The following is a 12,526-nucleotide window of genomic DNA, read 5'->3' as shown; positions in this document are numbered from 1 at the left end:
AAAATTTACCCCAAACTCAGAGCTAGAGCAAAAGGCCAGGTGTGCCTGTGGGGGAGCAAGGAGCACCGGGAGGTGGGGGGCATTCTTGAAGGGAGCCATTTTACTTCGATGAGCCTGACTGAAGAAAAAGGGAGCCTCAAAACGGTGAGATTTTTTCTGTGCATTCAGACCTACCCCTTTGACACCCCAGACCCTGTGGTTCTCTGCGCAGGCCCAGAGCATAGGTAGGGTGCGCTGCTCCACACCAGTACTTTCCTGACCCCCAAGGCGGGGCTGCCTCCCAAAAGTTCCTTACCCCACAAAAGCCCAGGGATGTCGTTAAAAACAAGTAAAGCCTCAGTTGTATGGAAAACAGAAGAATCAAACATTGGCGTAATTCAATTTAAAGTTTTATGGGATGACAAATGCGCGGAGGGTGGCTGGGGGAGGAGCATAAAGCTTCCTGGCAGGCCGCTTGTCACTTTTACGGCTTTCATTGCTGCAGTGACTAGGAGGTTAATAACCCGAGTTTGTCTGCGAGGTCACTGTGGAGGGGCAGGGGACCTTCCCTTCCTCCACGGTGCCCACTATGTGGCAGGGACCAGCGGTGATCAAGATCAACCCCAGCTGCCCACGGTCGCGTCCACCTGGCCCAGGAGCCTCACAGAATGTCAAATGCGTGGGCATGTGTTAGAGATGTGGCACATGACAAGGCACTGTGAGTGCAGTGGGGCCATGAAAGCTGCTCTGGGGCAAAAGGCCAAGAGACGATGGGAGAGGCCTGTAGAAGGTAAGGTACGGTGGGCCCTGGGCAACTGACCATGCTGAGTGGGAGCCTAGCCTGGGTGCTTGAAGCCAGAGGGTGAGGGGCCAGGAGCAGACAGGCAAAGCCCTGCCCCGTCTCTGACCTTGGAATTGGGACTTGGGGAGTCAGTGGTTCCGCAGACCCACTTTTGTTTTTCATAGGGGGCATTTCTCAATGCTCAGCAGTTGTCCCTGAGAGGAAGGTCTCCCTGGCTCCCTTCCCTCCCTCTCCAGGGGACAATTGGTCTTTTGTGGAGGCCCCAGTGGAATTTTTGCACAGAACAGATCCCACCACTGGTCAGCCAGCACAACTCCCCAAGACAGGCCCAGGTGGGAGGAGAAGCGTCTCAAGTGCTGCCAGGCCCGCATTTCCTGGCACTGGTGCCCAGAGGGCAGGGAGCCCAGGAGGCGAGCCAGGGTCGGGAGGAGGGGCTGTGCAGATTCCTCTACCTCCCCCCCCCCACTCCTCTGTGCTTCACCCCTTCCAAAAGAGCTGTGGGCTCAGGAGCAGGCCCAGGAATCCCGGGGGGCCAGCAGTGTGCGGTAGAGGGGGAGCTTTCACCACTTTGTCTTGAAGCAGCAGAGACTCAGGGGCTGTCCTGTCCCCGAGGAAGCATGAAGAGGCAGTGGGGCACCATGCCTGCTTAGCTGGCCAGTGACCATGAATGACCGTAGCCAAGTGAGAAGCAGCGTTGCCTTGCAGTGCTAATGGGGGTCAGCTGGCCTCACCAGAGACCTAGTGAAACTGAAAGTGCGCCCCCCACACCAGTTTCTCATCCAGATTCCTACCCTAGGGAAGCCCTACATTGCATTGAGGCACACGGGACACACAGAGCAGTCACCGCAGCATCATTTATAACAGAAGGGCAGCCACGCACGCGTCCATCCATCAGGATGCGCACAAAGGGAAGGTAGAGTCTCACATCAGGAAGGAGTCACCCAGACGGTCACACGTGATGAGTACACGTGCTGAGAAATGCACCTTCAGGGCATTTCAGTGTGCAGATGTGGCAGAGAGGGATTGCGCAGGCCTGGACGGAGCGGCCCACCACTACCTGGGCACGGGTGTGGCACAGTGGAGACCCCATCTTGCCTGGTTCATCCATTGTTGACCAGAATGTCCTTGAGCAGCACGCGGTCCCTGTGTGAATAGATGCCACAAAGCTGGTAAATAAGGAAGGAGGCGCGAGTGGTAGAGTGGGACAGTGACGTGGTGCGAGTATGTACACCGACTGGCCTGTCATGGTGCATGGGTGTGCACGTCTGAAAGAGACAGGCAGGTAAAGAACTCATAGGAGTGATTGCTATGGGGGAGTCGAGGGAGGGCCAAGGACTCGGTGTCTTCAACAGGATGTAAAGACTCGGGTGAAGCAGGAATGACATCTCCGTGGTGGTTCGGGTGTGGGACGTCGGTGGTGTGTGCCTTTCTGAGTGGTTTCGTTTCTCTGAAATGAGTGGGTGGGGCCAATGTGATGCTCCTGCTGGCGGCCCCCAAGGGCCCCCGCGACTCTCCCTGCCTGCAGAGTCCCAGTTGGGCTTTCTGCGTGAGGTGCAGTTGATGCTTTAGGCTGGGGACGTGGGGGTTGGGGGGTGTCTTATCTGTCCCTGGCCTAGCTTGAAGAAGAGGGAGAAATGAGAGCAGCCAAATTGAAACCTTATTAAACAAAATTGGTTAGGTCTGATGGAGCCAAACCTAGACTGATCTTTAAAAGCTTATTTCATTTTTTTGCCCTCCGGTCTGAATCTCTTTGAATTGAAGTAACTGATCCTGTTGTAAGCTTATTAGTGTCAAACCTTGTGTGTTTCTTTTCCTCTCCGATTTACATTTTATTAAGTAATGATGAAGTTGCAAGGCCCTGACCCTCGCCTTTGGCACAGCCAGGAGCGTCCAGGCTCATTAATGGAACAAAAATGGATAAAGGAAGTCCAGTCTCATTATGGCCAGTGCCGTGATCACAAACATCTCTGCACACACAGGGCTGCTCGGCACAGGGCGTTGCCCCTCTCAAGTGTCCGTGGCTTCTGGAGAATGCCACTAGGACCCCAGACACTGCTGTTGCGTGTTGTTGGGCCCGTGCACACCTTACCCTGCATGCGAGGGAGAATCACTGCAGGGGTGTGTCTCACCCAGCTTCCATGGTGCAGTAGATCTGTTTATGTGACATGATCTTAAGGGAAGAATGTGGGCTTGTGATGAGCAGATTCCAGAAGGTGCTGGGAGTGCAGAGGGGAGAGTCTGATTCTACCTCAAGTCGTTTCCACGTGAGATTTCCTGTCTTCTCGGAAGGAGAGCAGCTCACCTGGCACAGGTTCGGCAGGATGGTCAGATGTGGGGAAGCGTTGTGCAGGCCTCGGAAGACAGGGGAAATATCTGAGTGTCCGTTTGTCTCTCTGGTCAGTTGGCAAACACCTGCTGAGCGTCTGTCCCATGCTGGAGGCACCATAGCACCACACCCAGAGACCCAGGGTGGCTTGGCGGGACCAGGGCCACCCCCAAGGCAGGTGGGAACCACTGTGGGCCTGGTGGCAGGTGGCGGTTGCTGACCTCAGCGACCTGGAGCTGGGGGGACTGGGCTGCTGCCGGACTCTCCTGGCTTCTGTCCACTCCCAAGAAGGCTCCTCTCACAGGTATCTTCCCTCTGCTGCGTCCCTGGAGCCACCTTCTGGGTCCACGCCTTGTGTACACCCACATTATCATTTCCACGCCCCACAGCCCCTGCCTTTCTGACCCCAAGAAGCCTGGCCGGGCAGGGCCCCTTGGCCCCCAGCCCTCACCAGCCCACAGTTCTGCTCAGCTGGTCAGGAGACCAGGCCGTGGAATGTCGGACCTGCCTGCCGTCCCCGCAGTGATTGTCCCAAGTCTCAGCCTATTTGCTTTGTGACCTTGCAGACATCAAAAACCTCTGTTTCTTCATCCATAAAATTGAATACAAAAATACTGACCTGCCTTGTAGGATTTTTATGAAGAATAACTGTCCCAGATGGTGGTAAACCTTCTTTGTTAATCAGAAAGGACCAAACTGCTTAGCAAGCACGAACTTGAGTTTTAAAAATTGTTTGCTGGCTTGATGTACTCCTTCCTCCTCCCGCCCCGGGTCCCTGCCTCCCTTCTGAAGGACATGGTGCAGAGAGCTGGGCCGACAGGAGGAAGACACGCTGCAGCAGCCAGCCCTCCCCACCCCGGGACTGAACCCAGGGACAGCCTCCCTGGTGGTCCCAAGCATAGGGCCTTCCTGTCCCACCCATTTGGTGCCCAGCAGCAGCACCCACCTGCTCTGCCACCCAGTCTTCTCTGCCGCCATTCTAACTGCACCCTCCGAGGACCTGCGGCCCTCGGCCCTGCTTACCCTGGGGATTGTTCAGAACCTCTAACTGCCCAGCTGGCCTGGGGCCAGTCCTGCTCCCACAGCCTGTGTAGGGGTGTATCTCCACGGGCCTTTGTGGATCTGTAGGCCCCAGGGCCAGACTGGAGCCCCAGAGGCAGGGGCAGTGTCACGCCGCCGTGGCTCCACCTGTCATTCCACACGTGCGTGTTGAGGTTTCCTCAGTGTCAGGACCGTGCTAGGCACAAAAATAAGAGCAGACCGCAGACCCCTTGTTTCTGTGGAGGTTACACTCCAGTGTGTGGGTGGGGGGGGGAGGGCACGGTTATCGCTGTGCAAGAAGGGGAAGAAGACAGAAGGATGGGGCGTGGGGGTGGGGAGGGGTGGTAAAGAGCTGTTTGGGCAGAAACATGAAGGGAGTGAGGAAAACAGGTCTGCGTATCTGGGGGGTATCCTAGTCATGGCAAATGCAAAGCCCTGAGGTAGGAGCGTGTTTCGGGAGCGAGAAGCCAGTGGCTCGTGTGGCTGAAGAGGTGGGGGGGCGGGGTGGAAATCATAGCAGAGAAGTCAGAGAAATACTAGGGTCCAGGCTTGGGGTCCTTGTGGTAGGAGTTGGGGCGTTCACTTTCATGGAGCGAGGTGGGAAGCCGTTCGGAGACGAAACTAATATCCTGTAAAAAAGCCGGTGGGCCTGGAGCCAGGGCCGGCAGTGGAGGCAGGGGATGGCCTGGGTCTGGACCCGTCTTGAAGGTAAAGCCTCTAGACCTCCTGAGGCGCGGCGTGGGTGTGAGAGAACCCGGGGTCTCCACCGAGCGCCTGGAACTGTGGACTTGCCGTTTCCCACAGTGACGAGACTAAAGGGGACAGGTTTGGGATGTCGTCAGCCAGGGCTGCCCAGCGGACATCCAGGATGGGAGCACAGCGCAAAGAGGTCCGGCTCCCAGATACCCCTGGCAGACGCCTGTGCCCAGAGCTCCCAGCTGCCCCTTTGCCGTCTTAGCCCCACGCGGCCCTCACCCAGGAAACCTGGGGGTTCTCCTGTAGGTGCTGGCTCCCCTCACCCCACGTCCAGTCTCTCCATTTCCCACCACCCTCCCCCCCAATCTCCCCTCTCCCCGCCCCCATCCCGTCTCCATGCTGTGAACCCAAAGATCTTCTAGACGCACGCATGAGAGGGTGTCCTTCCTCTGCTCAGCCCGACCACCTCTTCTTCGGGGGCTTTCTGTTGTCCCTCACATGGTGGAGGCGACCGCCCAGTGTCTCCAGGCCAAAGCCACTCCTCTGGCCGGCCAGCCTGCCCTGCCAGCCCCTCAGGCCCTCTTGTGTCTCCGGCGGGGCCGCGGGCCTCCTCTGCTCTCCCCTCTGCCTGGAGCCCGTGGGTGGTCCCGTCTCATCCAGCTGGTCTCAGCCTTGGCGCCCCCTCCTCAGCAGAGCCCTCCCTAGCTGCCCAGGATGAATTTGGTGTCCCGGTCATTCTGTCTCTCAGCGCCACCCCCTAGTTTTGTGATTCTGCGGTTCTAAGTTGATACATCAGTCAGGGTCTCCCCTGACTAAGCCAACACGGGCCTGGGCCTGGAATGGGAGAAACTTGATCTGTCCATGTTGAGAGGATGCGAATCCGGCGTCTCAGCCCCTCAGATGGCCGTCAGCACAGGCGAGCGAGCTGTCGAGTACCTGGACGGTCTCCCAAAGCTGGCTGGAAAATAAAATGAGTGCAAGGAAACCCCATTTCCCCATCTCACGTTGGTAAAGTTATCTGCGTCGGCACGTTTTGGAGCTCTGCATTCCTGCAGCGTATCTCCGTAGAGTGTGGGCGGCCTCCGCCCTCGGTGGCGACGCTGTCGGCGAGCACTCCGAGGGCCCGCGGCAGTGCCTTGCCGCCCTGTCCCCATCTTTATCTGTTTCACAATTTCCTGTCTGGGCCCCTAAAATCTTGATTTGCACAGTTATTTGTCTTTCTGCTCTTCACGGTGCCCTCTTAAGGCATTCTTTATTATTTCTGTCCTGAGAACATGAGCCCCGTTGAAAAGGGAACATGCCTTGAATAAAGCCTGCGTGGGTCGGGCTTGATGGAAAGGAGTGGGGGCTGTCGGGGAGCACGGCCGGGCCGCCCTCCTCCCAGGGAGGCTGTTGTCTCCCGGCTGTCTCTCGCTCCGGCGCGAGAGCCGAGCCCAGAGAGCGGCCACCTCCGGCCGGGGGTGGGGGCGCAGGAGCCGGGCGTGGAGGAGCGGGAGGAGGACGGTTGTTGGTGCCATTTCAGTTCTCGGGGGGGTGAGTGGCCGTGGGTGCTTATTCTGTTGTGGCTGGAGTCAGCAAATGCAGAGTAACCCAAGGGGAGGAACCAGGCCTGTGGCGAGTGGGCAGGGAGGCCCTTCCAGGAGGTGCCATGGAGCCAGGGCTTGGGGCCGATGGGGAACTTTGCAGGGGAAGGCGTCCCGAGGAGAAGGAGCCCCACGGGCAAAGTCAGAGACACACAGAACCACAGTCTGTGAGGAATTGTTCATGTTCCACTGGCTGTGCTTTAAGGACTGGGACGTGGGGCACAAGGAGTAGTGTGCGGGGGCTCCTGCGGGAGGCCCTGGCCAGGGTCTCCAGGAGCCAGGCAAGCAGAGGGGCCACTCCCCCACCAGCAGCTTTTTTTTTTTTGTCCAGAGGGATTGATTCTCATAGAATTGTAATTGACCATAGACTCTTCCTGTCCTCGACAGCCATGACCAAAGGCTTGAAAGTCGTGGTGTGGAAGACAGGCGCCCGCGCGGTGGCTGCATGGGATGTGTGTTAGAACGCTGGCCCGAGGGGAGACGGGCGGCGGGGCCGGGGTCTGGGGAGCAGAGCACAGTGTGGGTCTTGCCTCACCGGGACACATGAGGGTAAGGGATATTCTGTTACTCTAAGAGGCATTCCTGGACATCTTAGTTTCCTGTTACCTTACAGACCGTTGCAGAATGTTTTATGTTTCTTTTTGATTGATCTTGGCTGTGGCTTTTGACACTGTGCTTCTCACTTTCTCTGCCCCCTGACCTCTCGGTTAGGTAGTTAATGATCTTTAAACAAACACTCAAGTATTATGACTCTCCAGGAAGGGCCCTGGGCCCTGCGCCCAATGCCAGCGCTCTCTTCATCCAGGGAGGAGGCGAGTGCCCTGCACCCCCACTCTGCAGGCAGGGATGCTCGAGGCCTAAAGGTGAAATTATCTTTAGTTCAACCATTTTTGATGGCGAGATTTCTGAACACGCCAATGAGCATGACTTCATCTCTTCTGCCTGACGGTGGATCTTGGGAATGCTTGTTCATTTCACAAATGCTTCTTAGAGCCCTTTCTATGTTCTTGATATATAAACTGTGGGTGAAGAAATCTGCCCATGTAGTAGCTGGTATGATCCTTTAGAAGGAGATTAGATCAGGTCCCTCCTTTGCCTAAATTCCTGGATGACTTTCTGCTTCTTTCTTTCTTTCCCAGACTCATCAAGCCTCTTTCGGGGTGGGCCTTCACTCATCACTTCCCTCCCTGGTTTACCATCTTTCTCAGGACCTTTACACAACTTTTTATGACCAGGTCTTAGCTCAGACATGGTCTGTGTAGAGGCTCCCTGAGCACGGCCCTACAAAGCCAGGCCTTCTCCCACCCCAGCTTCTCTGCCATGTCATCCTGTGTGTTTTCTCTGTATCATGGTATACATAATATACGTGTTACATAACTAGAGTAGTTACATATATCTTCATAATACATAAAAATTTATATATTATTTTATATATTAATTTATTTTATATATTTTACTATGTATTTTATATATTTATAATTTTGTTGTTGTTTCTGGATATTAACTCCTTGAGAACAGAGCTTTTTCTACTACTCCTTGAACCGTGCTGGCGGACAGCAGGCCACGGGCACTGTGTGGGATGGGTGGCCAGTCCGAGAGGCGACCGCAAGCAGGTGGCTTGGAATGGGCAGGGAGTGGCGAGACCGCAGGCTGTGAGATTCCGAGCGGCTGGCGGAGCAACCAGGAGAGAGGACAGTCTTGCCCTCTGGGTGCTGGACACACTTCCCAGAGCAGTCGTGTTTAGCCTGGGCTCTCAGGGGCAGTCAGGCATGGAGCTTGGCAGGATAAGGAACTAGGGAGGCCTTTCTGCCTGGGAAGCAAGCTGAAACTGAGGGCTCAAGGCAAGAAAGTGCTAGAATTGCTAGAATGGAGCCTGGGGTGAAATCAAGACTGGAAGGATGGGGGGAACTAGGTGGTGCAGTATTTGGCTGCTGTGATCACCACCTGCATCCTGGGTGAGAGTGCCCTGGGGCATTTGCAGGGCCATGCCTGCTAGGTCTCAGGGGAATGTGGCCCCAGGGCCCCCTTGCTGGCATGCTCTGTGCACCAGGCAGCCCTGGGACAAGGATTTCTCCAACTGGCATCCCTGCCCCCAACCTCAAGACTGGTTGGTCTCATGGGCTCTCTCTCTTGCTCCTGCCCAGGTGGTGAAGAAGGTGAAATCTATCCAGATGTTCCACATGCCCGTCACTTCAGCCACGCAGGGAGACCGACTAGGCATCTGTGTCACCCAGTTCGACCCCAAGCTGCTGGAGCGCGGTCTGGTGTGTACCCCTGAGTCCCTGCACACTATCCATGCAGCCCTCATCTCCGTGGAGAAGATCTCATATTTCCGGGGGCCCCTACTGACCAAGGCCAAGTTCCACATCACTGTGGGCCATGAGACCGTTATGGGCCGGCTGATGTTTTTCAGCCCCGCCCCTGACAGCTTTGACCGGGAGCCTGTGCTGGACTCCTTCGACTTCTCCCGAGAATACCTCTTCCAGGAGCAGTACCTCTCCAGAGAGGAGGCACCAGCAGCGGCAGAGAGTGGCGAGGCTGACAAGAAGGAGGGCCAGGCCACAGAAGGCCGCTGCCCCCGGCAGCAGTGGGCCCTAGTGGAGTTTGAGAAGCCGGTCACCTGCCCTCGGCTGTGCCTGGTGATCGGCTCCAGGCTTGATGCAGACATTCATGCCAACTCATGCCGGCTGGCCTTCCACGGCGTCCTGCTGCACGGGCTGGAGGATAAGAGCTACACCGAGAGCTTCCTGCCCAGGCTGAAGGTGTATAAGCTGAAGCACAAGCACGGCCTCGTGGAGCGGGTAAGTAGCCCATCCCCACCCTCGCCCTTCGGGCCTGTGATGGGAGCAGGAGCCCCTCTGGATTCTCAACTGGAAGAGCTCAGACCTCACCCTCAGCTGGGTCCCCTGCCTGGCTGCCTCCGCTGACCCCAGCGCTGGGTCCCACCCACCCCTGCAGTTTGCTGGGCGGAGCACAGTCCCTCTGGGAACTTCAGTGCTCTCATCTGCATAATAGTGACCATGCCTGAGCTCCCTGACCTGGAAGGCATTGAGGGCCAGCTGGGGGGGCTGCTCAGGGGCAGGTGTTAAGGTCCTGATTGTAGATGAAGGTTGATTGTAGATGATTAGGTTCTGGTCACTGGTTTTTCTAGCTTGATTTATTAGAAGTATCATGGTGTACAATGATTCTGTGGTGATGTCTGTCATGGAGTATCGCCCCGCTTGTGTGTTTGTGGTTCCAGTTGCCCCCACACTGGCAGGTCAGTGGGGCAGCAGTCACCTCCTTTGAGGATGGGGAGCTCAGCTTTGTGAGCAGCCAGTACACGTGCTGCCAGGGTGACCCATGACCATGTCGGGGTCTCCAAGCCACCGGCTCCCCTTGGGAGGATCAGGAAGGAGCCTGCCTCCTGCTACCTGCACCCCGCCCCCCGTCTGTTCAGACCTGCTATGTGCCCTCACTAGCTCACACCTACAACCCAAGGGGGAGAGAGTTAATTTTCCTGTGTACTTAATTTTTTTTTTTAAATATATCACTTTCTCCTGAACGTATTTTTTTGGTAAAATACATATTATATAACAATATAGTTTGTAAAATTAATAAACAGTTAATAAAAAGTAAAATTAATAAACAATGGCAGTTACAAAGTGAAAACCCGTTTTCTTCCTGCTGTGAACCCAGGCCACGGGGGCCCTCCCCGACGGCAGCCCACGGGAAGCCAGTTCAGGAGATGAGAGGGGCTTGCCCCCAGGGTCACAGGCTGGTCAAGGCGGATTTGAACACGGAACTGACTGACCTTTGCACACTCATCTGTCCCCCAGGTCAGGCAAATTCTTTCTCACCAACCCTTTTAATATACATAGTTTTTGTGACACAGTCACAGTTCCTATTTAGACCTGAATTTTATGATTAAGGGTGTCTAAGATTCCTTTTGGTTTTAAGATTTTAGTTTCAAAATCTGTGCATTCATATGTATCTATAGCTAGTTAGCTGTGTATCTATGTGTAATAAGATTTTTTAATCTTTAAGGTACTTTAAATGTTGAGGGTGGATTCTTACCCAGTGAGATCAGAGTGACATCTTTTCAGAAGCCGGGGTCTCCTTGGTGGGACTTACCTTCCGCTGAGGTTGATGAGACATTGAACTTGGGGATCAGATGGATGAGGCTCAATCCTTGCCTGGGCCCTGGAGCAGCTGTATGCTGTGGATGGCCGTTTTAGCTCAGTATCCTCAGTCATTAAAAGGGCACAGAGTCTTGACCTCTAGGGTGGTGTTGAAAGAGCCCCAGTAACATATGACTTCCTTTGTAAGTGCTGACTCTGGCCTCTGGCGCCACAGGGAGGAGAGTTCCCAGAGCCACTCCGAGTAGTAGGGTGGGCTCGCCCCCAGAGATGTCCTGTTTGCTTTGAGCAGCACGAGGGTGCCCAGAGACATTCAGCTCAGTTTGGTTGGCCTCCCCAGACCACGTGGCAGACGGGGCAAGTGCCCAGCCTCACCACCTCCTCGTTCATATATGTGGGCGGCACGTAAGACTGCTGTCCGGGGGAATTTAACAGGACTGCTCCACAGGGGCCATAAATCAAGCTGGGTGAGTGCCTGTGAGGCTCTGCCATCAGGGCTTGGCTCCTACTCTTGCTGAATGATAATTTATTATTAATTTTCAAGCCCTTTGTGTCTATTCTGATACTAAGAAATCCTCGAGCTTGGGGCCAGCATAGTATCCTACTCTTCCCCCCGGGATTTCATCCTCTCTTTCTGAAGCGCAGGGACCAGTCTCCCTTGGCCCCTGCCAGGAAAACCCCACCCCCAAGATTGGTGGATGTGCCATGTTTGGGGAGGAGGCTAAGGGTCAGGCTGGCCCACAGTTGTGCTTGTCCAGGACAGGGACTGCCCAGTGCTGATCTTTCCTGTTTTGGCCGCCTCCAAAAATTCCTGGACACATCACAGCTGCCTCCCAGCTTCCTGGGCAGGCCTCCAGTCAAACAAGTTTCCAGGAAAAAATCCAGTCTCCTGGGTAGGGTTTTTACCACCTTGGTAAACAGGCATTTGGTTCCCCATTTTTCTTTACTTCCTGACTCTGCTTCATTCGCCTGCACCACAGAATACCGCTGGGCGGTCAGCTCCCTCGCAGATGTGATGACCCACCAGTGTCAAGAGCGACTGTTTTTCCCCTAAGCTGGGACATTGTAACGTCAGTGTATGCCCGGTCCAATGACAAACACAACATTTTGCCTTGTAATTTGATAAAATAACCCCCTACGCCTTAAAAGCACAACATTTGAAGACCACACTTTTACTTTCATTTATGTAATGGGTGTGCACTGACATTTAAAAAAATAAAGAAGGAAAATACGTGGTTGGGTGAGAGGCTGGGGAGCTCTGCATGCGCAGATGCTCCCTTGGGAGCTGCTCACCTCTGCCGCTGTGGGGCTGAAGCAGCCACAGACACAACAGAGATGAATGGGTGTGGCCATGTACCAATAAAACTTTATTCATGGACACACAAATGTGATTCACTTATAGTTTTCATGTATCATGAGATAACATCTTCTTTGAAGTTTTTAAATTTATTGGAAAGTGTATAAACTATTCTTTGATTGCAGGCCATACAGAAACAGGCAATGGGTAGAATTTGGCCCACTAGCTAGGGTTTGTCCACTCAGATCTAAGTGGGAAATAGGACTCTTGAAATTGAATGAGCATCTTTCAGGGAAGAGTCTAATCGTCATTTACAGCTAAAAAGACTCAACCCAGTGTACTGCACAGGTTCAGGTCCTGGGGAGGGAGCTCTGACAGGTAGAGCCATTAGAGGCTTCATCTGGGAGGGGGTAGGGGAGATGTCCTACAGGGCTGATCTTTCCAGGGAAAGGGTTTGGTAAGAGAATGCGAGCATATGGTGGTGAGGGAAGTCATTAGGGGTTTTTAAGTAAAAATACAGAGATCTGTATAAGATTGTGAACACAGAGAAAGGGAATGAAACTAAATGGAGTGGGAAAATGTAGTAGAACTTTCACATTTATAAAGGAAAAGCTGGCATTGAATCAACCAACAAAAATAAGAAAAATGACATTGTTAGGGGTTGGGGGATGGGTGAGATGGGTA

General features: G+C 54.5%; 1 protein-coding gene across 1 annotated transcript in view; it reads left to right on the top strand.

Annotated features, from left to right (window-relative positions):
* Positions 1-12,526, top strand: part of EEFSEC (eukaryotic elongation factor, selenocysteine-tRNA specific) — a 196,612-nt gene that overhangs the window by 141,326 nt on the left and 42,760 nt on the right. Inside the window, exon 5 of the mRNA XM_037524095.2 lies at positions 8,572-9,228. Within this exon, the coding sequence (XP_037379992.1) occupies positions 8,572-9,228 (657 nt within the window). The remainder of the gene's footprint in view (positions 1-8,571; positions 9,229-12,526) is intronic.

The sequence above is a fragment of the Talpa occidentalis genome, unplaced genomic scaffold (assembly GCF_014898055.3).
Source record: "Talpa occidentalis isolate TD23 unplaced genomic scaffold, MPIMG_talOcc4v2.1 talOcc4.10, whole genome shotgun sequence".
Classification (NCBI taxonomy): Eukaryota; Metazoa; Chordata; class Mammalia; order Eulipotyphla; family Talpidae; genus Talpa; species Talpa occidentalis.
The sequence above is the reverse complement of the archived record's forward strand: the minus strand, read 5'-3'. Positions and strand labels throughout refer to the sequence as shown.